Source organism: Hippocampus guttulatus, chromosome 8 (assembly GCF_054856545.1).
Source record: "Hippocampus guttulatus isolate MCC_2025c chromosome 8, RoL_Hgut_1.0, whole genome shotgun sequence".
Classification (NCBI taxonomy): domain Eukaryota; kingdom Metazoa; phylum Chordata; class Actinopteri; order Syngnathiformes; family Syngnathidae; genus Hippocampus; species Hippocampus guttulatus.
The window spans coordinates 21,557,697-21,584,054 of record NC_141268.1 but is presented as its reverse complement, the minus strand read 5'-3'; the positions used below and the strand labels follow the sequence as shown (position 1 = coordinate 21,584,054).

Here is a 26,358-nt window from a genome sequence, read left to right as displayed (position 1 = left end):
CGCGTCGGCTTCACAGTGCAGAGGTACCGGGTTCGATTCCAGCTCCGGCCTCCCTGTGTGGAGTTTGCATGTTCTCCCCGGGCCTGCGTGGGTTTTCTCCGGGTGCTCCGGTTTCCTCCCACATTCCAAAAACATGCATGTCAGGCTGATTGGACGCTCTAAAATTGTCCCTAGGTGTGAGTGTGGGCGTGGATGGTTGTTCGTCTCTGTGTGCCCTGCGATTGGCTGGCAACTGATTCGGGGTGTCCCCCGCCTACTGCCCGGAGATGGCTGGGATAGGCTCCAGCACCCCCCGCGACCCTAGTGAGGATCAAGCGGTTCGGAAAATGGATGGATGAATAGCTGCTTGCACTTGTTGGCGTTTACGTAGTCTACACTACGAAGTGACCCTGACGGGTTGCCAGCTAGGTTGGTGCAAATTAAAGAAACATTTCTTTCTTTCTTAAAAAGGCAACTATGTACCGGATAACTTATCAAGCCATACAGTTCAAGTGAAAGTTACATAAGTCAAGTGTTTCCCAAGTTTTGGCAAGCAACTTGCGAGTCCCAAAAATGGCCACTCGAGTCTGACTCGTGTGAAGTCATACGACGCAAGTCCCCCCCATTTCCTACTAATGGCTGTTAGAAAGCCGCAGTTACTTGTTTACATTCAAACTTCCACTGGCAGCCAACCCAAGGTACGTCATGCCCACCGTGAGCAGAAGAAAACTAGTACAGTATCGCGGCGCGTCCATAATTTTTGTCATTAGGAAATGCTTGGTCCTGTGTGGCCGCCTCGTAGCTCAGATGACAAGTTCTGGTCCAACTTCCTCCACCACATTTACTGTAAGTTGCCCATGGCGTAACATAACAGTGGGTTGCCACCTTGGCTAGCGCTCCCCAAAAAAAACAAAAAATCTTTCAAAAGCACACATGTACTAAATGCAGATTTTCTACATATAAACAAAACTCCTTAAATCGGTGACTTAAATCTGACTCGAGTGAAGTCACGTGACTTGAGTCTGCCCCACCCCATCCCGCCATCTTTAATGGGCGAATTTCATCTGGGCTTTATCTTGCGTGACATCCGGCTGCCACTGCCAGTGCAACGCATCCATCTATCGCCGTGTGCCGTCAGGAAATCACTCTGCATTGAAACGCAACAGCTCATATGCACTTTACGAGTGTAGTAAACACGGTGAAGTATGTCTGGCGCGTAAGTGGTCAGTCGCCGAGCGTGCACCAAATACATCATTAAAACAGCTGTGGCATTTGAAATCAATGAAATGATGTGGAGGATATCCGCTAATAAACTGCTTTATGGTAATTAGTGGAACATTTCCAAAAAGCCTTCCCGACTCTTGAGTAGTTCACCGTGTCATTTAAAGTTTGTTCAAAATTTTACACTCAAAATTGGCATTTTTTATTTTATTTTATTATATTTCTTTTTTTACACACTCCACTCTTGACATAAAGACTAATGACCTGTTTGTCTTTGCCTCATAAGTGCACGGACAGAATTATTTCACACGCGCTCATAGGCCAACTCTAATAAAAATTAATGATGTACAAACACTGGTAATTAATCGGCAGCCGTATCGGCTCCTGCGCCGCCATCTTAGTCAGTGGTGGGGAAAAAAATCCCCCCGCCCCCTATTCACTCAGACTTCTCTTGGATGATGAGACTGCAATGACACAGCCATTATCTGAGAGGTAAAAAAAAAGCTGAAACGTAACCACGTGAGATGCTGGGACAGCCTTGCCAATGGCTATGTGTGCGTGAAACGATATCAACATTTATTTACCATGTGAAAACATATTACGGCACCGTTGATCTATTTCGTCATGGTTACTACCCAGTCAGCAAAAGCATCTGGCCCGGATTCGGCATGAAGCTGGCACAGCTGGCCTTGAGTCGGCACTGCCATAATGCATGTGGGCCGAACACGGCCCAGGAGTGGCAAAGGAGGCACTGGCTTGACTCTAGCAAACCAGATGAGGGCCAGTTGTGGAGTGAAGTATTTGGGCCAGAAATTAATTTACAATGGTCATTTTACGTTTTTTCGCCGGAAAAAAACGACCATGTCGAGTAATCCGTTTTTAGACAAAAAAAAAAGGCCATGCGTAAGGCGTTTTTAGCCGAAAAAAACGACCATGTATATAGTAAGGCGTTTTTAGCCGAAAAAACGACCATGTAGAGTAAGGTGTTTTTAGCCGAAAAAACAACCATGTATAGTCAGGCGTTTTTAGCCCAAAAAAACGACCATGTATAGTAAGGCGTTTTTGGACGAAATTTTTAGCCGAAAAAAACAACCATGTATAGTAAGGCGTTTTTAGCCGGAAAAACCGACCATGTATTGTAAAGCGTTTTTAGCCGAAAAAAACGACCATGTATAGGAAGGCGTTTTTGACCGAAGAAAACAACCATGTATATATAGTAAGGCATTTTTGGATGAAATTTTTAGCCGAAAAAAACCGACCATGTATAGTAAGGCGTTTTTGGCCGAAAAAAAACGACCATGTATAGTAAGGCGTTTGTAGCCGGAAAAAAAATGACCATATCTAGTAAGGCGTTTTTGGACGAAATTTTTAGCCGAAAAAACGACCATGTATAGTAAGGCGTTTTTAGCCGAAAAAAAACGACCATGTATATAGTAAGGCGTTTTTAGCCGAAAAAACGACCATGTATAGTAAGGCCTTTTTAACCCCCCAAAAAAACCCAGTGTTTGCAACAAGGTCACATCTTTCTCTAACCACCATTTGCAGCTTTATTGAAGAAACCTCAAAACAAACAAGCAGTTATGTGGTGGTGTTGCTCAGGGGTAGAGAAACCATGTCCCAAACTACCATATGGGTGTTCAATCCCCAGAGGTTGCAACCATATCCCTTCTTTCTTTGACCAACATGACAAGTAAGGCTAATTGAAGTCGTTTTTTGTATCGGAAGGCATTTTTAGCCAAAAAAAACGACCATGTATAGTAAGGCCTTTTTAACCCCCCAAAAAAACCGACCATGTATAGGAAGGCGTTTTGGGACGAAAAAAACAACCATGTGTAGTAAGGAGTTTTTGGACGAAATTTTTAGCCGAAAAAAACAACCATGTATAGTAAGGCGTTTTTAGCCGGGGAAAAAAAAACGACCATGTATAGTAAGGCATTTTTTGGACGAAAATTTTAGCCGAAAAAAACGACCATGTATAGTAAGGTGTTTTTAGCCGGAAAAAAACGACCATGTATAGTAAGGCATTTTTGGACGAAAAAAACGACCATGTATAGTAAGGCATTTTTGGACGAAAAAAGCGACCATGTATCGTAAGGCGTTTTTGACCGAAAAAAATGACCATGTATAGTAAGGCGTTTTTAACCAAAAAAAATAAATAACCATGTATAGGAAGGCGTTTTGGGACAAAAAGAACGACCATGTATAGAAAGGCATTTTTGGACGAAAAAAATGACCATGTAGAGTAAGGCATTTTTGGACGAAATTTTTAGCCGAAAAAAACGACCATGTATAGTAAGGCGTTTTTAGCAGAAAAAAACTACCATGTATAGTAAGGCCTTTTTGGATGAAAAAAATGACCATGTATAGTAAGGCATTTTTTGGATGAAAATTTTAGCCGAAAAAAACGACCATGTATAGTAAGGCGTTTTTAGCCGGAAAAAGACGACCATCCAAAAAGGCCTTACTTTACATGGTCATTTTTTTTCGGCTAAAACTGCCTTACTATACATGGTCGTTTTTTTCGGCTAAAGATTTTGTCCAAAAATGCCTTACTATACATGCAAGTCCTCTGTCTGATACGTGGCTGTTGCCGTTGTTATTTATCCTTTGTGAAATATTGAGAAAATGCCTGAAAAGCACAACATGCTGCATGTTTCTTTTCATACTGTTTAGCATGAGAGGGAACCTTGTCACACGCCTGTCATCAGCATATCAAGGCTAAACGTGGAATATTAAAGTCACGTGTGGCATATTAAGGTGACGGGAATCATATTAAAGTAATGTCAGGCACATTCTAACGACGTGTGGCATAACAATCCTAGACTGGTACCACAAAAACAATCACTCCCACACAATTCATGTTCAATCGAGTGTATTAAAGTTACGTGTGGCATGTCAGGCTCTGATGTTAAGGTTATGGTAGCTAAATGGCATAACTATCACAAACTTGTGTTGTCAAAACAATCACTCACGGGTGCTGTACATGTGGAGGATTAAATCTCGGTATGGCATATTAAAGTTACGCGTGCCATATTGCGGCCGTGTGAGTCACATTCAAGTTTATCAACAGGTGTCAGGATGTCATCATCGTTTTGTTGCATTGCTTTTAATTTTGGCTGGTTTTGTTAAGGTCGGTCCCGAAAGGAAAAAAAAAAACTAAAACGCTGCAGGTGGATGTTTTGACAAGTGATGTCAGTTCAGGTTGAAACTCGTCAAGTGTTAAACGGAGCCTCAAGGGTTGCTTGACCAGCTTTCCACGTCTTCTGCAGTTAAAAAAAAAACGTAGTCACTATCAACGGCGCGCACCATTGGTCAAAGCTCGTCATTCAACAGAATTTATTCCGGCAAAATTATTCCAGCCTGAGTTTGGGACTGAATGTATGCGTGACCTTCTCAATGCGCAAAAAACCCCCCAAACAAACAACATTTTACATTTAGATTACAAATGGATCCCAAAGGCATTTTGAGATATGTTTACCTTCTGCTACAGTCCATCACTGTGCATGCTGAACGAATGAGCAAGGGGCAAAATTATGCCGTACATTGCCATTTTTTTGAGGAATGCAACAAATAATGCCCAGCTGTATTTATGGACGTTGTTGAAATAATGCAAAGCCCTCATGAGTGCAGGTGCGTAACGATGTAACAAAATACATTTTTTTCCCCCCATTCCCGTGAGGAAATAATGTTCATGTTATGAGAATTTCATTAGCTGTATTGTGAAAGAAAATTCATCATATTTTAAGAACCCCTTCCCCACAGAATTATGGAAATGAAGTTGTAATTGATGGGAAAAGTCCAATTTTTATGAAAAAAAATTAAAGCTGTAACTTGACAGGACTAGAGTGATGACTACGTTTTCTTTTGAAATATCAACTATGAATGAGTGCAACCTGCTGTAAATATGAGCAAAAGTTGTTTTGTTAGCGTTCCGTGTCTGCCAGTGAGCCCAAAACAGAGTAAGAGGAGAAGTCATTATCAACACGGTTCAGGCTGAGTGACATGCTCCCTAATTAGAGCCGCAGCGGCGTTACCGGGCGGAGGGCAAAAACTGTCTCATTTTGACAATGATGGAAGATGAATGAGAAGCTTGTTTGCAGACAAAAATGTGAGCGAGCGAGGACGCAAGCGCTTCCTTTGCTTGCCTCCGGCACAAGCTGACTCAGTTTCTCCGCTCGGCGTTTGTGACGTCACCCCGACCGGAGGTCATGTGATGACATTGGCGCACACGCGCTCCGGATGGCCTACGCGAGCGGGCGTGTTTCCAATGCCGCCGGTGACATTTACTGAGTTAAAGGTTAATGTTAATCGCCGCTGTGTGGTAGAGATGCATCAAAGAACACGTGCGACCGAGCGGCACGCGTTCGGAAAACGGCGCACTCCGGACAGCAGTGGAATCGAAATAACATAAAATATTGAGCTTCTGCAAGATTTTTTAAGACCTGCCTTGTTTAAACAGTTTTTTTTTAAAGTATAAGTTGATTTTTCTTGGAAAAAATAGAGCATTGTAATTTTTCTTTCCAAAGTAAAGTATTGCTCTCACCCAGCCCCCCCAAAAATGCAACTTTCATTAAAAAATATGAAACATTACTCTTTTAAGATGAGCACAATTCATCCGACACGAACATTTGCTCAAAAACAAAAAATGGCTTTGCTCCTATAAGATTGACTTCCCCAACTCTCCCTCCCATATTGTCATTGACTTATTCTTGAAAAAAAAAATATATATATTTGTTTTAATTTTGGCGCAATAGTTTTATTCTTTAAAAGTGAAAATGATGAGAAAAAAAATGTTCTTGTTGCAAAATACATCTCATCTGATGATTTCTTTGGGGTCAACATTTTCTGGGCTTTACGTGAAGCAAAATGCGTCTTGTTGTCCTTTTACGTACATGAATGAACTTTTCAAGTAGGCGGCAACTGGGGCATTTCCTTCCAAGATGGGACAACATCCGCGCCCACCGATCACTTGATCTCTGCTCGATGACTCGGCACATCGTCGCACAACTGTCGTCGGGTGCTACTACTGCACAATCGTCCCCTTTCATTTCGGAAAAGTCTTTCCATACCGACATGCCGTCTCTTTGTTTCTCGTCATTGCTTGTTATTGCGATACTCGTGTAGCCTGTACTACCGGAGACAAATTCCTTGTGTGGTCTCCACACTTGGCCAATCAAGATGATTCTGATTCTGATCCTGCTCTCCAATAAAAGAAGATTGGATACATTTGGCCGTATGCTTGAAAGTGAAAGTACAGTGTATTTGCTATCGTTTCAGTTGGATGCACTCGCATCTTTTTAAAGCAAAGCTAATTTGGCGATTCAAATGGCTCTCTTGTTCTACTCCTACATTGAGCGTTGCGAGGACCACTTCTTTTGCTTTCTTTTTGTTTCGCTTTGAGTATAAACACGGGTTTCGGCGGCAGATGAGGAAGATGAAAGCGAGCTCACGCGCCTCGCCGTCCTCCGATGGCTGCGACAACTGCGCTAGCTTGACAGAAGGTGGCCTTTTGGGAAGGAGGGGGCGGGGGGTGGGGGTGGGGGGAGGGGTGATATGACAGAAGGCTCTTTGTTTGGCCGGGTATGTCAAATGGCTGCGATTGTTTCCATCCGGGGTTCATCTGTGAATCCCTCGCCGCTGACAACACACAAAAGTCGAGCAGCACAATCACTCGCAACTCAGGAGACATCATCGGCAAACAATCGCAAGAGAATGCAAAGAAGCATAATCATATGCATATGAATCCACATATGGGGGAATCAACTCAGAATTCGACAAGATTAAAGTCTTTTTTTTTTTTTTGGAATCAAAGAAAAGTCCGAGTGCACACAAACAGATGGAGTTTATCAACAAAAATTAAATATTTATTTAGATTTTTCTCTCTTTTTTTTCAGTTTTCCATACATTGAGGTTGACGTGAATTTTAGGTTGTCGGTATAAGGAGGGATGCGGCCAGTTCATTCGTTATACCTGTAAACCTCCTTCCCGGTAAAGTAAAAAATAACAATACAAACCAAGAGGAAACATGACGCAAAGTTAACTTCGGTTTTGTACACACACAAAACAAAAATGAGGAGATAAAATTGGCAATTCCATGAGACACGTTTTGTATCATTTGTGCCTTCAAGACTGTGGAAAAAAACCCGCACAATTTGCAGTGTCCTTCCTCAAAAAAAAAAGAAAAAAGAAAAGAAAAAATCACAACTGCAAGAAGCCACAGAATTGTTTTTCTTTTTGCTTTTTTACACACCACCCATCTCACATTTTGAATTGAGCAAAAGTGTTTATAGAAAAAAAAAATTGAAATATACTGCAGGGTCAAACTCACACAGCTGGTCCCTTTCTTTCTTATTTGTCCTTTTATTTCTGCCTTCCAGTGTCAGATTCCAGTGAAAATCTGTACGAATAAATAAATACAAAAGCAAATAAATACATAAATATCAACACCCCATTTAAAAAAACAACACACCATTTTTTGAAGGGTTGCCTTGGCCATCTGCAGCATCCAGTGTGGGAAAAAAAACCCCAACCAAACAAAGCTCCTGGAATCAAATGATGTCACCAATCTGAGGGTGAGCACTGAGTGAACAAAAATATAGGGACACCTGTTTATTTTATTTTTTTTTAAGTCAGTCAGCTGGTCAAAGTAAAGTTGAAGTACTCGATTGTGGCGCTCTAGCGTTGGACTGTTTTTCACCATGACAGTCTTGCTGTTTTCTGGCTCACCCCCCGTCCTACTTTTTCCAGGAAGCGCCTTTGTTGGAACCAGTCGTTATCCGACGCAACCGGACATGCAGTTAGCTAGCTATCTTTGCCCAATTCCCAAAAATGCATCTTCCCTTCACATGCTCCATTGGCGTGATTGCTTTAGAGCGCCTCGTTGTTGGCCATGAGTGCGCACATAACAGATGGATGAGAAAGAGAGCGGAGAAAAAAGGCCAACATGGCTGCCAGCCTGCGGAGCACTGGCCTGGCCGCTTTAGAGCGCTTTGTTGTGGCGACGTGGAAAAATACAATCTGGTGGGATATTCCAGTCACACAAGGCTTTGGGCGGATGTATTTTCATGGCTCACCAACGTAATTATGTGTAGGTATCCGAAAGTTGCAAGAAGAATAGCATCGGGAGTAGTCGGGGTAGTGGTGTATGGCCATTTGGTAGTTGTCGTTGGTCATCGTCTTCGTCACACCTTCATCTCCGCCACAGGCCTCAACGGTCTTATTGCACCGAGCTTCCATTCATCTTCTCGTCTCTCTGTCCTTATCATCTGATCGTCATCATTTTGGACTCCCCAACCTTGATTCCTCGCCGTCTCGTCACCTCACTTTGGGATTGGCCGCACGTCTCTGTCAACAGGTCGCGTTGCTCCTTTTTCCTCGGGGAACACCGCACACGGCGAAAAGTGGGGCCAAAGCAACCCAACGTGTCGAATGTCCCCAATCTGAATACAGAGCGGCTCAAACGCCCTTCCGAGCAGTCGAAATCAGTCCGAACGCACCACGCACGGCGGCAGGAATATTTCATTTGATTATCTTTGGAGCCATCACGCCAATCAGAGCGAAATGGGGTCCAAAATCCTGCTTTGCGAAGCAGGCTTAAGACTCCATATTTTCCAGAGATGCGAGTCTGAGTTTGAATTGTTTATTTGTGCATGACGATTGAGTTGCGATGGGAACCGCTTCTCTTGTCCAAAGTCGGCTCACCTGTGACGCTGCTGATGAGAAACCGATATGAAAAAACGGATTTTGGGCTCCAGTCCCACCCCGAATTGATGAAACGGTTGATGAAAATGTACGTCCCGATACTTTTGCCCACACGCACAGACGTTCCTGCGCTCTCATTCAACGATTTACATTTGCTGCTGCTTTCGCCTTCACTTTGACAATTCCGTGACGTTGCCGTCCCCTTTCTCTCACGGCTGTCACACTCAATTTCCAAGTAAAGTCTCTCAAAAAAGCCAAAACCGGGTCGGGGAAACCAAGAGAGACGAGGAGGTCTTTTTGCCGTCTGTGCGTTAGGAGAACACAGGACAAAGAAAGAGGAGATATATAGAAGCAGTCTCTCTGCGGGACGGGACGCGCTGCTAGGACCCGTCCTCGTCGGGCTTTCCCGGCGCGTAGTAGCCCGCCAGCTGGCGGAATCGCGGCCCCCAGTCACTGAGGTACGAGAAATCCTGCTCGGACGTGGTGGACAGTGTGTGGATGGAGCTGAGCGACAGCGCGGGCGAGCTCGTGCCCTCGAAGGCGTACGTCTGGAACGAGTCATACGGCGGCACCGACAGATCGGCGTCGGCCTGCTCCACCTTTTTGCGGATGTAACCTTTGAAGAGTGAGAAGTCGGCGGCCGAGGCGTGCTCGGCCGCCCCGCCCGCTAAGCGGCTCGCCTGCAACCACTGCGGCAGCGTGCGGACATCCGGGACCGATTCGGCGGCGGCGGCGGCGGCGGCGCTCTTGGCCTCGGGGAAGTCGTAGAGGTTCCTGAGGGCGCTCATGTCGTACGCCTGCGTGTCCTGCTCGCCGCCGCCCTCGTCGTTGTACTTGATGACGTTGTCCCGCATGTCCTCCTCGTCCTCGGCCATCCGCTGGCCTTTCCGGTGGCGTTTGAGGGTCAGGATGAGCAAGACGAGGACTGGAGGGGCAAGGGGGGGGGGGGGGGGGGGTAGAAAGAGTTACGTGACACTTAGTGGAAGGACGGTCAAAAATACATCGTTAGCCTCAAGTACGGAGGTTTGAATCATCAAACATGAAACCTTGAAGGGGACTCGTTATGGAAAAGCGACGCTTCGCATAGCAGGGGCGGGCAAGCTTTTCTGTTCAGGGGCCACATTTGATGGTTAAAAAGACAAGACGGGCTGTGTCATTCGTAGAGGATGCCTACACAAAAGATGCGTCATGATCCCGTTGTCCGTTTGCTGTTTCCTCTGCCGGCTGGGTCGAGTGGATGCGCGTATTCCATTTATCTCGCTCCGTTGTTCTTTAGAAACTTTGGATTTGTTTTTCAAATGCCTTTGATCCGTCTGACTTGCGCAGTTCAGGTTCGGCTCCTTTTGAGGCGCTCGCCAGATTTAGTCGTTTGACTTGCACACTCAAGATTTGATCCTTATTTTTACTTTAGCATCCATAAATGATGATGTTTACCCTTCCTAACTATAAACTCCTCTCCTCTCTCTTGCCTCTTGGCTTGAACAAAGGTAAAAGTGACGGTTAACATTCACTTATCCTGCTCCTGCCGGACATAATATGAAACCAATAATCCATCCATCCGTTTTTAAATCCGCTTCTCCTCATGAGGGTCGCGGGTGTGCTGAAGCCCATCCCAGCCGTCTCCAGGCAGTTGGCGGGGGGGCGCCCCAAACTGGTTGCCGGCCAGTCACAGGACACTCGAAGGAACATCTGCACCGCAAAGTGCACTCGGCGTTGTCCTTATAGACTTTGCTACATCAAAAAAAAAACCTGCCCGGTGCATGATGGATTTTCCACTGAGCGCCGCCATTGAAACTTTGATTTGCGAAGGCACAGCAGGAGGCTAAGGGGGAGGGTGAGGGGCATTTTTGTGTATTGTCAGGTTTTCCCATTTGAAATGCATGAGGATTGATTGTGCAGCCTCGCCCCCCCTGCTTTAAATGACTCAAAAGGAGGGAGGCATGAGCTTGATATCAATACTCATTCAAGCCTGAAGAACGTCAAATTGTGAGGATGCATCGGCGCTTTAAATGAGAGGCAAGAGCACAAAGATTACTCGTAATTACAATGAAAATAAAATGAAAAACCATGACAAGTCCAATGTGCACTTTAGAAAATAGAAATTAATGGGGGGGGGCCAAAAAAAAGCGAAATAGTTGATAGCCGTCAAGCTCCACGTTAGAGAACAGCAAATTGTGCAAAAAAGGACTGAAACATTTCACAGTTGGACGCGTGTTGGGATGCGTTTTAGGCTCGTACTGAAATTTCACCTGAAAGCCAAACATCCCGAACTCTTGGTGCGTACTGTACACTGGATATGTGTTGACACTTCAAATGTTAGAGCACAGCAAAGGCTGGCTTCCCTGCCATTTTTTCTCGTTCCTTCAATGTGACATTCAAAAGACCATGACTCTATAAATATCCGTTTTGTTTGGTAAGACATGTTGTTTATCTTTCGCTTGCTGTTTTAAGACGCTACAATTCATCTGTTGGAGTCGAATGGCGTCCGGCTGCGTCCCGTCTCTAGAAGAGAACAATTATAGGACGGCAGCAGAAAAGAGATCATTACCCGGCAGTGTTCGGGAATCAATTCCTGAAATGCAGGCGGATATGAAACGGCCACAAATGACATGGTGGGTTCAGCCCCCCCCCCCCTCCCCCCGACGGAGGAACGCGCGGCGTTTGATACGGCGACCCCGCCAACAACGAGCATTAACACAAAGACAAACGGCACCCATGCGCACGGCGCGGCCCTCGCATCGGCTGTGTCCGGGGAATTTGCATGCCGGCGTTGTTAGATGGTAGCCTTGGAAGTTCAAATCCTTCCATCATTTGCCTTCTGTCCCCAGAGGGTGGCTGCCAATCAGCTTACAAAATACTGCACGACACTACAACCGAAAAAGAAGCACGATAATAACTTATTTTATACTATACTATATATATAGCCTATCCCATCCCAGCCATCTTCGGGCAGGAGGCGGGGGACACCCTGAACCGGTTGCCAGCCAATCGCAGGGCACACAGACAAAAAAAAACATCCGCGCTCACACTCATACCTAGGGACAATTTAGAGTGTTCAATCAGCCTGCCGTGCATGTTTTTAATACGTGGGAGGAAACCGGAGTACCCACGCAGGCCCGGCGAGAACATGCAAACTCCACACAGGGAGGCCGGAGCTGGAATTGAACCCGTGACCTCTGTGAGGTGACCTCTGTGAGGTCGATCCATCCATCCATTCTTCCATCCATTTTCCGATCCGCTTATCCTAACAAGGGTCGCTGGGGGTGCTGAACCAATCTCCCCCCTGCACCCCCCCCCCCCCCCCCAAGAGATCATTTTGGTGATTTCTTGGGGTCCCTCAAAGATGAACTTGTCCTCAGGATTTTGGGGGCCCTCCGGAGCTTGTTTGACTGAACCACACGACATCATGATGCGGCCACGACAGAGAAATAGCCAATGCTTCGAAAAATCTGCTCTTTTGATTCTTTTGCTTTTTTATGTGTCCATTCAGGGATGATTTTGAGCATTATCTGGGCTCCTAAAAAAGAACAAATTGTCCCAGAAATTTTGTGCGATTTCCACGATATTTCCTACTCTTTGGAATACAATCATCTCGGCCATTTTTGTGCGATTTCCACGATATTTCCTACTCTTTGGAATACAATCATCTCAGCCATTTCTGATAATGGTCACCATTAGTATAAAAGGTGTAAAAAGTCACTTTCATGCTCCCTTAAAGAGCCTTATGAGACGAAAGGGAGCCTGACTGAACTCGGAACGTGGACGCCGCGCACCATTTCTCGCTGATAACATCCAATCACTCGCCTCTCACATTGTATGCTGGGCTCCACTGGGAAGGCCGCGTCTAGGACAATTGTGTTTATTGTTCTCCGACGTGAATGGGCCGAATTAATTGCCACGGGGTTCGGGGAGGAGGCGGCGGGGATGGACGGTCGCGTGGTAAATTGAGCCGCGCACCTCCGCGCATACTAACACGGGCGCAATGCGTTCAATCCTAATGAGGCGAGTGTCAGCAGGGGGGGAGCTCTCTCAACTCCATCGTACGTGCAGATGCTTGTTGTGCAAATAGACCGGGCGCGGAAGATTTAACCTTGTGACAAACCCGCGCCCAGAGCACGCCGGCCCCGCTGCCTATTAGCCGCACAGACACTACTGAATATATATATTGGCTATTGAAAAGGCAGTTATCTTGGGGAATACCAAAGTAACCCATTACAGTCATGTATTACATTAATGCAGTAACAAAGTCATATCACGAGTTCTTTCTGATACTTTGGGAATATTATTGGAGCGATTGGCTCCAGTAATGCATCACATTATCAGGCCCACGAGACAAAATTAGATTGTGGAGTGAACCATTCGGCAGCAGGGGAATTTCTTTCTTGTGTTCGGTGGTCAGATCAGAGTTTAATCTGTATTCCAAAGGATTTATTTATTACTTTCTCACCACCACACTTTTGCAATACATTCCCTACTTTTTCTCTTTCTATGTATCCTTAGCTCAATTATTAATTGTACTTCAATCTATTAAAAAATAATAATAATGGCATACTGATAATTGGAACATATATTTGCAATATAAACGTGTCTTTCCTACGTGTGTAAATTAATTTTTGTATGTTGATCATTTTATACCTGGTGTACAGTCTGGGATTATTTATTTATTGGACATAAATCAGATCAAATATTTAGATTTAAAAAAAAAAACTACATCTTGCTCTCAATGAAAATGTGAATCGGGGGGGGGGGGGGGGGGGGTCGTGATGTCCCACCATAAAGTCGAATCATTAAACATTGTACTCCAAAGGGCAGAGCTAACTTTCCAAGCTATGGTTGCAAATTTCGCATTTCCCTTTGGAAATGTTGAAAGCATTAATAATCAATCATCCATAAAAAAATGAATTTAAAAAGTAATAAGTAACGTATTATCCTACAGAATGCATTCCGTTCAAATGCCAGAAAGTAGTAACATTACATTTTAAAAGTAAGTTGGGTGATTGTGTGACTCCAGTATCCTTTAACTGAAAACATTCCAGTTTTGCATCGTTCAGTCAAAGCCCTGAAACCTGATCAAACAATTGAAAACCGAAATGAATCTGTATTGTATCGTCTTATTTTGCAAACTGAATTTCTTTCCCAAATCCCCCCCGTCTTAACTTCGCCAGGAAATTTTCCACCCGGTTGCAAAGCGAGTCGGAACGGCACGGGCCTCGCGCACTCCTGCGCGCAGCGCCACGCATCCCTCCCAAGCCGATGTCTCGATAAGCACTCCTGACAAGAATGATAATTTGCCCCGGGGCTGCGCTGTGCTCGTCCGAGCCGGAAGTTCATCGCCAGCAGATGGGGAGTTAATTGCACTGGAGGCACACAGATGCCGCGGCGTCGGCGGCGTGGATTCATCACGCCGGGCCTTTCAATGAACGGATGGAGGAAGGGATTGTTTGTCAAGTAATTAGGAGGGAATTTGCTTTCATTTTGGGCCAACAATTGATGTAACAGAGAGGCGGTCCCACCTGAGGAGAGCGGTGATGCCCGCTTTAACTGCTGCTGTTTGCGTGTGTCGACGAGGTACATGCTGCAATCGTGCGCGCGAACTCGCAGAGTAATTCATCCGTCCATTTTCCATTGAGCGTGTCCTCATTAGGTTCTTTGGTAACAGGGAGCCGATCGCAGTTGATTTTGGGCGAGAGACTGGTCAGATAGCAGTCACGTAGATAATATAAAATCTATTTCCCCCATTGAAACCATTTCAAATGTCATTCATCTGTTCCAGCCCTTCCCAAAACACCACAATGTGATGAACCCCCCCCCCCCCCCGCCCCCTCCCCCGGATATTGCCCTGACGTATTGTAAATTACTAATCGTTGCTGTCGATGTCCAAATATTGTCAAATTCATTTATATACTGTAGACAAAAGTGATATAAATGGTTGTTCCCCGCTTCATCTGTTAATTTTTACGCATCATTTAAAGTGGTAAAAATAGCTTCACAACAAATACATTGGCACTCTTAAAAGCAACTTATGTCAGAGAAGAGTTGCAAAAACGCTGTCTACTTCCCGGTTCTGCAGACACCATGTCGTTTGATCTTCACCTCTACTTTACTTTTCGACAATAACGAGTGAAAATAGCACTGGGGTCAAAAGTCAAGCACACACACACATACGCACACACTGCGGTACATTCATTTGCATGTACCTTTAAGGGGCGTGGCCTCACAAGTGATGTTTACAATATGGAGTTTTGAATGTTTGCGTCTTGCTCCATGCTTCCAGCTTGCCCAGTGTTTTCATTTTGTATTTGTGTCGCTGAATGTTTGCTCGCTCATCACTTGAATTTTGGCTTGCAATAAAATGCCCCCCCCCCCACCCCCCCGACTGAGGCTGCTCGAAAGTGCTTTGCTGAGACACTTCACTCCATTTCCTACCAATCAGTCAGCCTGCATGGCATTAGAACGGCGACAAAGAACCACTCCCTCCTTGAAACGGATAAGAGTCTCCTTACGGAAGATGCATAGCAAAGCAAAAGGGCAACAACAAAAAAATTGCTCATATGTTTACATCCATTACGGTAATGTGAATATCCAACACGCTGATTGAGTGAGTGTGCTTCTTCTATTTACGCAGTTATGTTTAGTTCCAGATTACCCCAATAGATATGAAATTTTACTCCCCCAGTTCATTGTGGATTGTTCATGTTTTTGACCACACACTTGCACACTAAAGCTGAATTCCCTCTTTCGGGATTTTAATCAGTATATAAAAAATAAAAAATAAATAAAAAATTATTGCATCATTTAATTTCTAAAAAAGACAAACTTTTTTGATGTTGAGCTTTTGTGCGTGATACCATTTTGATTGTGGTTTCACTGCATACAATAAACTGCTTCATTTTCCCTCGTTAACCTTTGATTGTGAACAAAATACATCTTTTTAAAAATTGCATAATGTTAGTTCAGGAGTGCCTAATAAAGTATCCGGTGAATGTAATCCCCTGTATATGTTATCCGCTGTTGCTAAAATGGTAAGGTGCCAGGAAAGAGTCCAAAAGCGTTTTGAAAATAGCAGAAACTCCTCGAGGGGGCTCGTCTCAAAGTGCTCCATTTGTGCATCTGCTTTTTGTATCAAGCCTCCCAAGGCTTGCCATGCTTTTCATTTTTGTGTCTTTGAGCTCATGTGACTGACGGCAAACAACACAAACAGAGTTGCCTTTAATAGCCAGCAGAGGATGCATCTGCCCCGCGTTTGTGGATGCTTTTAAGAAGGGGATGAATAAGTGATGCTCTGCTCCCGAGAAGATGTTCCGCTTAATGGAGGCAAATTCAGAACAAGTCTCATTAGGACGAGCTCTTTTACAAGACACGGATAGCGGTGTGAGTCACGCTCGCAAAGCAGCGGTGTGTCGCGTCATCCATCATTTAGGTGGCGTCTTGCGCTCGCTACTGGTATGAAGACTGTTTATGAAAAGTTCACACAAGACAACGCCGAATCTCACCGATCTCCGCACCTAACACGAGCTTGGACGAGCATATATGTAAAGTCTTGTCAAGTGGGTTTATCCTTACACTCAATCTCAATAAGAAGCAAAGCGGGAAGTCCCAAATGCCATTGACATTGTACTGTTCCTTCTAATTCGTCCGTCTTGGCCACCAGGAGGCAGTACAATAGCTACGCCATACTTGTAAATACACAAAGAAGACAATCTCTTCAAAGCAAAGATACAGTTGTATGAGTTGATTTTTGGATCAAGAGTATACGCCGGTGCTTGAAGGGTTATACCCGGGGGTGCGCGTAAGTAGCGCTTTTCGTGCTTTTATTTTGAAAGTGTAAAGAGTTGACACTTCACTAAACACATCCCGCTTGTGTTATGAAAGAAAAAAGTAGCACTTTCAAAGCATATTTATTATTTATTGGTATCTAAGCATTTCGAAGCTTTTGCAGCAGCGAGAAATATCACAACGCTTGAATTTCTGTCCTTGTGGGAGAGTCTGCTGCTGCATATTGCAACGCAGCAAAGAGTCAATGGGGGAAATTAGGGGGGAAAAAAACAACAACAAACCAAAAACACTCGCTCGGCCTTGAAAAACCGAGAAGACGCAAACAGCGCTTCGTCATAAATTCACGCGAAGACATTTTCCAAGCTGCGTCTCGTGAGCTGAGGACACACGTGCCGATAAACGGAACAAATTTGGGCGGGTACCCAATCAAAGGCGGCAGAGGCTCAATTAGTGGATATCTCAGCGAGATTATCCGATGTTTGTTTAAAGCTTGGCGCGCACATATCAATAATCGGGACGAATTGGAGAATGTTTGCCCCCGTTTGATCAAACTCAGTAAAAGCACGATTATTGGATGGATAATCTTTGAGATGACGTTGAAAGATTATCATGTGGCGTGGTGCGTTCAGGGGCATGCATGCATGTAGACAATCATGTCAAATTCAAACACCCCCCCCCCCCTCCCCTACCCCATTCTGATTAAAATCAGCAAAATCCCGATTATCGGTTGTCTCGAAGAGATTATCCCGTCCGATTGTCCCATCGTGTGGAATGCGTGAAAAGTGCTCGGCTCGGTATCAGGAAAAACCGTCGAAACGACCGTACATGGTTGAACATTTACGACCGCAAATCCTCCGCGGTTGTGTTTTCTTTCATCAAACGTTTGTGATGATCGTGACTGCAATAAAAATCAGTTGACACCAACTATGTTTTTTTTTTTTTTCCCCCCACATCGTGTGTGGGGACTCAGTTAAGAAATGTGAGTAGACGGCATTAGTGCAGCCCCCCTGATCGAGTCATCGAGTCCACTGCCCCTGGTGGCTTGTTGACCTGACGGGCGCTCCCGGGCCCATCCTCATGAAATGTGCTTACGCATCCATCAGCCACCCATTTATCCTCCGATACAAGCCATATATTCACGAGTTACCTCTGCCCGCTTACCTATGAGGATGAGCATGCACACCAGCAGTGCTATAAGTGCCCCCGGGCTGAGCGCCGCGCTCATGACGTAGGCTGTGGCGTTGCAGGACTGGATGGTTCCCGCTGTGAAAGAAAGAAGGAGAACCCCCCCAAAATATTACATCGAGGCAAAGGCATGAGTCACTTCAGTGGACACTGATAAAAGTCATCCAGAGCGGAAGAGTCAAGTTTGCAGTAGATGACGGCTTTGACCCTCCTGTGTGGCCCCTCGCCTTGCGTTTTGGGGCTTCGAGCAGCTAAGCAAAGAGCAAAACAACACGGGCGACCTTTCAGCGCGGCTAACGCTGATGGTGATGCTGATTGCCGCTAATGGTGCTCACCTGTATCACAGCCGCAGATGTGAATGGTCAGGGTGCCCGTGGAGCTGAGCGAAGGGGGGCCGCTGTCACCCACCAGGATGGGCAGGAAGTAGACGTTCTGCTCGTGGCGGTTGAAGCCCGAGCGCTGCGTGCGGACGCCGGCGGTGGTGTCTGGGTTGGGTGAGAGGGAAACTGTGTCAACGTAACGTGCCTGCCGCGAGTTTCCGAAGACACTTGAGAGTACAGCAGCCAAAGCAAATAAGAGACCCTTTTCGGAGTTGGGCAAGAGTTGCTATGACAACCACAGTGACGCTCTTTGAATCTCCTGTTGAATGGAAATTCAAGATTTGCAACATTTATCCTGTGTGGTCCCCCCCTCCCCCCACACCCGCCCCCTCATAAACGAACATGAACGCACGGGGAGAAAATGAGCAGAACCAACAGAAATGAAAGATCAGGGCTTCGTGTAAGAAGCCCGTCCTGCAGACGGAGATGGATGGACGAGAAATCATGCGGAGGCTTTGACAAATCGAGTCGGAGCAGCTTGGTGGGCACACTTGCATAGGAGATATCGAGCAATCCGTCTTCCAGAACGTACATCAGCATTATCCATGCCGCACCGGTGTTCCTCTGGCATGCGACTAAGACAATCACTCTTTTAGCGCTTGTGTGCAGGAACGTGACACCCCTGAACTTGTGCTTTGGACTTTGGCACAGCGACATTTGTAAAGGCTCTTCCCAAAAAGACCTGAACATAGAGGATTTCGCACACCGTTAGGACAATTATTGATGCTATTTTTTTCATCCATCCATCCATTTTCTAATCCGTTTATGGTCACTAAGGTGGCGGGCTTGCCAGAGCCTACTCCAGCTGACTTTGGCCACTAGGCGGGGGACACCCTGAACCCGTTGCCCGCCAATTGCAGGGCACACGTTGATGAACAACCATTCACGCTCACACTCACACGCACGGAAATTTTTGAGTGTTCCATGAACCTGACATGCATGTTTTGGAATGTGGGAGGGTACCGGAATACCCGGAGAAAGCCCACACAGGCACGGGAAGAACATGCAAACTCTTCACAGGAAGGGTGGAATCCAGGAAATCAAACCCTGGACCTTTGCAATGAGGCGGACGTGCTAACCACCGTGCTGCCCTATTGAAACGATATCTTGAGTCAGTTTATGTTCTATTACGAATCAAAGTCAAATTCAATCCAGTCTGTTTTGAAGTGTGGAACGAGAGAAATAAGGCAAGAGAACTGATGACAAAAAAGTGCTCACGCAGAACAGGTTCACAATTTGGAACACTAAAACTTTTAAATGATTTAATTTCATCAAACCGAGTGCTGAAAATCACTCGCGTTGCCGTAAGCGTCGTGGCGAGAATCAGCGGAAATTGGTGGAGCTGATGCTCGCTTTTCCTGACGACCACTGACAGCATTAAGAGTGTTCATCAGCGCGACGGTGTTGGTGATCGGTGGGTTGGGGGCGGGGGGGAGGGTCCACTCTCTTTTCTTCTCTTCTATTCTGTTCATCATGGCGTGTGCGGAGGCTCGCAGACGGCATGACGAAGAGAAGATACGACAGATTGAAAGTGACAGGTTGACAAATGTGTCTACCGGAGGAGGCACGGGAGAAGCCAATAACAAGAACGGGTGGGAGGATTACAAAGTCTGCGTGTGTGTGTGTGTGTGGTTCCCCCCTCCACCCCACCCAACCACACACACACACACTTATACAAGGTTCACTGTAGCATGGGTGTTTTTGATTACCTTCCGTGGCCTACCGCATATAGAATGCAAACAAAGACGTGCGCTGGGTCGGCGCAGCCGGCGACCTTTGCATATACTTAATCAGACACATACACACCGCGTCACGCTAGCGCAGCGGAAATCACACATGCTGATGGATGTGTGCATGAACGTATGCGTGCGTGCGTGCATACACAGCTGGAGGAAGCTTGAGGGATGCATCTTCCTGCCCATTTGTGCGTGCGCGCAGGTTCACGCTCAGGCTGCAGCGGGCCTCGCTCGCTACCTCAGCCAGCGCGGTGACATTTCTCCATAGCTCAGGCTGCTCCCGTGACATTTTCCCGGTGTCACATCAATCTTGATTTAGCCGCGTGTCACGTTGGCTTAAGTCCGCGCCTTTAATCGAGAATCTGCCCACGTGGTTTTTTTTTTTTTCTTTCTTGTTTTCCGAGAGGGGACAAGGCGAACCAGGCAAAAGGATGTGCGGCACAGCGATAAACGTCGCCTCGTCTGAAGTTGGCGAAAAGTCAATCACCGGATATTATGCTCCGGGTGTTTATTGAGTCGAGCTGTCAGTCATCCTTGTTACGGGAATAGTTGTTGTCATCTGGGCCGCGCTTTGCTAACTTTTACACGCAACAACATGGAGAACTGGGACATTATGACTCCAAGAAGAACAACAAATGGACACGTGTTATGTAAAATGGCGTGTAGACAAATAGTTGGGCCTATAGTGTAAAACTGAAGAATAGAGCCGCGCCTAGTAGCAGGCAAACTGCCTATTGTGTTCGTGTTGGTTGATGCATTTCCTAACGCCGCCAATCAAAATAACGAGAATGTACAACTCATCAAAAATAAAAATGGTGGCAGACGCATTTTAGAGTCATCTCGATTGAAGCCAATCACAAGCCCATCCATATTTATATCATCACAGGCTTTTTGCACCCCCCCCCCCCGTTCACTTGCTGCTTTGATTGGGCTTGGAAAAGAGCGTGAAATATGCAAATGATAGAAAACAGTCCAAGAGAGATTATGTCACAAAAGTCAAGCATATTGTGATGTACCGGTCGCAAATGACCCCGTCGCAACTGAGCGGCGAAAGTTTGCGAAGATCTGTGCACCTCGCAATTTTTTTTTTTTTTTCCAGCAGAGTTCGTTCAAGGTCGCAAAGACGGCGTCAGAAACTGTTTGCAAGCATTAAAAACTTTGGGAAGGTCTGGCGAACGTCTTTGCAGATTTATGCGACATTTCAACGGACCCTGACCAAAAAAAACAAAACAAAACATGTAAACGCACTTGCAAGTGAGATACGTGCTTCAGTAATTAGCCGTTTTGCGGCTTTTGCTTCACGCACTCACCTTTGATGTCCCACAGGTCAAAGTGTCGATTGCCGGAGGCTTCCGGGGCTAACGTGAAGTAGAAGTGATGCCCAGTCTGAGGCTCGTCTTTGTCCACCACACTGATGGTGTGAATTATCTACGGAGAGGACATGCGGAAGATGAAACGGTGTGTGAGAAAGGTCAGAGCCACACAATGGTTGGATCCGCATGGAGTGAACAGAGCCAGCACATTTTCCGAAACAACTTGAATGAAGCTTGAATGGATTTTGGAGTCCAAAGGTTTTCGGTCAAAGTGCCACCGAGGAGGTCTGAAGTCAGTCACGTATTTCTGAGGGAATCCGTCTAATAAAACTTGATACGGCCTAAACTCTTATAACGCCTCACTAAATAGGTTCCCGGAACATAAAGCGACGGCCATTTAAACTCGGGCTGCCGTATTCACTTGAGAGAGAAGCAAAATGCAACTGGGAGAGAGAAAATGAAAGGCACAAAACCCGGTTGGGGTGTCGTCCGGCAATCTTCTATAAGAAAAGTGATCCCCGTTCAAAGATAAAACTCTACTGCGATCCAATTTGGAGAGCTCTGCGTGGACCGAATGAGGTGAGATACAATTTGCGGGGAGCTGAACAGACATCAAAACATCCCCGGACAGGCTGGCCGACAATTCATCCTTCTTCTCTGCGGACGTCATCCGATCCTCTGCAGGGCTCGCATTCAATAGTCGGCCACAAAGTCCTCGCTGCAATGTCTTCCATGTGCCAAAATGAAGAAACAACGCGACGCAAGTGTATACACACGCACACACACACACACACAAAAATAACAACCTCAAAACAAGCCTGTATATCATTTTCAAACTATTTCCTAACTACAAAATTGATTAAAATGAGAACAATCATTTACAAGAACGGACACACACACACACACACACACACACACACTGACAGACATGCAAAGCCACAGGTGTGAAACTCCGGTCGTGGAGTGTCCTCATGCTGCATGTTTTCGATATCTCCCCCCTCCAACACACCTGATGCAAATGATCGTCTGTCGGCAAGCTCTGAGAAGCCTGATATTGATCTTGATCACTTGAATCAGGCGTGTTGGGAGCGGGAAACGTCAAAAACATGCACAACAGTGGCCCTCAAGGACTGGACTTTGTTAAGCACGCGTTGCTTACAATCCGGGCGCCATTTGGAAATCTCGCCACGTTTGCAAGCCAACACCTCGTTCGTCACCATTCACATTTCTCACCAGGGTTGAAGAAGCATTTGATGATTATACTCTGTTTATGGTATCGCGGAGAACTTATTTTCACATTTGCGCAGCCCATGGTCAAACATTCGGGCGAGCGTGTCGGCTGTGACCGGACGCACAAAAAAAAAAAAAAAGTCTGAGATTGAAAATAGGGTTGGTTCGGGGAAAGTCAAGGAAAATAGGATTGCAATTCAACCAAAGTGAAGGACGATCGCTGTCGAGCCATCCCCGGATGCTCTGCGCTCGGCCATCGGCATCATGTTTGATGTTCGATTTATTGATTGATTTTTTTTTTCCCCCTCCACCCATCTGAATGTGCCAAGTTGGTTGATTTCTGAAATACACTGTCTGAGGTTTCATTAAGCCGCAGCCTTTCCCAGTAGACCGAACGGATTGGCATTTAACCAGAGGGCGAGTGCGATTGATGATTTAATGGCAACTGATCCGGCGCCAGCTGCGTTAAAACCAGCTTTGCGGACCGCTGCACGGCCTGGCACACTTCTCTTGTGAAGACGTTTGGAAAACAGTTTAATAAACGTGAAAGTCCCACACTGCAAGCCAATTTTTTTTTTGTTTGTTTTTTGTGTGATCTCTCACGCACAAACAAACAAACTCCAGCACTCCTCTGTGATCCATACAAGCTCAAAAGTCTCTGCCAAAACAGATCTCATCTTCTCATCATTCTCCAAAGCCCTTTTAGGTCGGTGCCGATGCTCAAGTCAAAAAGTGGGCGGGGGGGGGGGGCAGCGGGGGTAGGCATCATAAGCAGAGGACTAATGTCTGAAGCAATGTATGACGTGAGCCTTGATCGTCAGAGTCCTCAGCAGGGGCGCTCCTCTTAAGGCGCCGTCTGCGGGTGAAGCCCAACTTGCTGCGAGGAAAACCACCACTGTTCTGAGCACGGTTGCATCGAAAGTTTTAATGAGCTGCATACATTTCCCTGCAGTGTTTCAATAAAACATGATGAGAAAACTCTACACTGAAACAACTTTTTTTTTTTTAATTGACTCAATTTTATTTCATCAAGTGAGTAAAATCATTTGGACCCTGTGACATTTTTTTTTTTTTGCAGCTTATGCATCTACTTAAAAGACGTACCTGCATCCAAATGAATTGATTTTGCGCAACCGCTTGACGAAAGAAAATTCCTATCTATAGATGACACGGTTGGTTCGATGAGTCTTTGCGGCCGGTGCGCCGCAAGCTACGGGAAGGGGAGCCCAAACGCGGGTTGTGCGTGGGAGTTTATCGAGCAGCTCGCTTAGCTCCCTCAAGCACAATCGCCTAATTAGATTTCCATCCGCCGCTCCCCTTTCATGACCCTCTTAAATCTCCTCATTTGGTTGGAGAGCAAGAGGGGGAGACTTTCCCAAAAGTCCAGCCCGCCTGCTCGGGACCCGTCTGACCTTTCAAGGTTACGAGAAGAAGGGAAGGCGTGTCCATATCTTGAGAGCCACGGAAGGTAGCTAATAAATAAAAAGCAAGCCATCAAATGATTAAGGGGACATTCATTTCTGAAGGCTTTTGTCAATATGATCTCGAGTGGCGGGATTAAAAAAAATGAACCGTTCCAAAGTCAAGTCAAAATTTATACAAAATTTAATCGCAAAAAGTCTCAAAGGCAACATGATAAGCTACGCTAAGAAGAGCGGCTGAAGTTGTTTGTTGTTGTTTTTATGTTTCCTTAATGGAGCTAAATCTGTACTTTTGCTTTTTTTCCTTTTTTTTTTAAGAGAATCTGCATACGTTTGCCATCTCCGTGTTCTCTCATTTAAATGGATGTGTTGTCCTGAAACATCTTTAAAAAAGTAATATTCCTCCTATTCTTGTATTGGATTTCTGTACCTCATCCACCATCTGGCTAGTGTGCATACAATATACAGTATGCTTTCGTAATATCATTAGAATGCACTTTGCACTTTGGATTCATATTGGTTTTACCAAGAGGAGCTTAGCTAATAAGACCAGCATTGATTTTAAAGTGTTTTGGACACCCAGAGCGCCAAAGGAGCTGCGGTCAAAATGAACATTTAATAAGGAGCAAGAATTTCAAGGTCGGCACTCTGTCAGGTTGTCATTTTCAGTGGATTGATTGGAATGATTCTCTTCAAATCGAAAACATTTTATCACTTGTTCTTCTATCATGATCGAATTCCAATTCATATTTAAAGGAGACAAATACATTTTCAAATTTCTCCTGAATTTCACAGACCAACTTGCATGCCTGCGTGACAAATACTGTATATGTGTCGGTTGTTTGGGCCATGGCAGATATTGCCTTAATTCACTTCTTTAAATAGATATGAGGTGAAAAAACAGGACACAAAGTGTCTCCAGGTTCTGGATTTTTGAGCGCGTTTGTTTCACTCTATCCATGCGATGTCCGATGCGCTCAATTTGCCGATTGAGTTTCTCATGTCTGCACCGACGCGATGAGCGCATTTCAGATAATTCTAACATTTAGCTGATTTTTTTTGTTTGTTTGTTTTTTTTTTTGACACAGAGCAGACTGTTGGATGCTGGAGACACTGCGGTCAAACCGCGGCGATCTGTCGGCTGTGAGACGGCACAACTGAGCTGACGCATTTGACGTGACCTCGGGTCACCCTTAGTGTTCGGCTTGCCACGCGGGCCACTTTTCTGCACACGTTGCCCGCTGTATGATAGATGTCCCTCCGCATCCTTTCAGGGAAATACCGAGAGGTGGGCGAGGGATGGCGAGGATCGTGCACCTCCTTGAGATTTGAACCTCCAACCTCTGATGTGAGGCAAACGTGCTAGCCACAGAAATGAGGGTTCAAAACGTTTCATGCATGTTAAACAGATACATAAAAATTCTGCTAAGGCTAATTTATTTTGTTTGCTTGGGTTAGAGTTTGGGGTTAGGGCAAAGTGGGGGCAGCGCCCCCCACTGGATCTGGCAGATAGAGCTAGTTGAATAAAGCTTGTCGCGGGTGACAGCTGTCAGCCCGTTTGTAAGGCGCATTCAAAGCGAAATTACTTTTTGGCATAAAGCTCAAAGTGCACTGGGCAGAAAAGCAGAAAAAAGTTGGGAGAGAGACAGAGAGAGAGGGAGAGAGAAACTTTTGCAGTACTGTAGTTCAAGGGCTTGCCATGCCTTTAGCTTGAAAAATGTTACTGCTCAGATGCAGAGAATGTGAAAAATGATGTTGTAGCATTGGGAGAAAAAATGTATCCTTGACATTCATCAAATGAATAGGAAAACAACATACTAGCAACAGACAATAAACGCCCATGAGTCTGAAATTTGGTTCTTGAAGAGCAATTTGAAGAAAAAAAAAAAGAGTCAAGGCACTTGGACTTTTCGTGTTAGTCGAAGATATTCATCTTTAATCCCCAAAGCTTTTTCAGTTCTAAATTTTCTGATGTGGGGTCACCCTATTTATGACTCTGGTGGGTGGGCCCCCTGGGGGACCGTCCTGCAGAGCAGCTGGTCAGTCAAAACAAGTCTTCCCTTGGAATGAGAACATCTTTGCGAGAAAGAGATGTCAGGCACGTCGAACAATTTGCTGATATCCCGCCACCCAGGACCGTCTTTTACACTGACATATTTTCAACTTTTGGAATCCAGCGCCCTTCAATGTAACCTTTGCCAATGAACCTGACCCGGATGACTGAGAACCTACTCCGCCGATACTCACTCGACCGGCTCTGACTCCCAAAGTCTTGCGAGAACATTGACAAAAAGCCCGCCGAATATCAGCGTCAAAGACCGCACACAATGCAGACGCAGACTAGCGATGGAGTCGCGCTATGTGCCGCACTCCAGGAGACGGTCTCGGCCCATTTGCAGTGACAACATGGATGCCA

At 45.6% G+C, this 26,358-nt stretch overlaps 1 protein-coding gene across 2 annotated transcripts in view; it reads right to left on the bottom strand.

The window, feature by feature from the left end:
* Positions 1-7,037: 7,037 nt before the first annotated feature.
* Positions 7,038-26,358, bottom strand: part of cdh22 (cadherin 22) — a 168,774-nt gene continuing 149,453 nt past the window's right edge. For both annotated transcript variants that reach the window (XM_086118059.1, XM_086118058.1), the window contains 4 exons: positions 21,289-21,406; positions 18,198-18,347; positions 17,839-17,940; positions 7,038-9,826 (listed from right to left, as the gene is read on the bottom strand). In XM_086118059.1, coding sequence (XP_085974185.1) covers positions 9,282-9,826; positions 17,839-17,940; positions 18,198-18,347; positions 21,289-21,406 — 915 coding nt within the window. In that variant the 3' untranslated portion in view covers positions 7,038-9,281. The remainder of the gene's footprint in view (positions 9,827-17,838; positions 17,941-18,197; positions 18,348-21,288; positions 21,407-26,358) is intronic.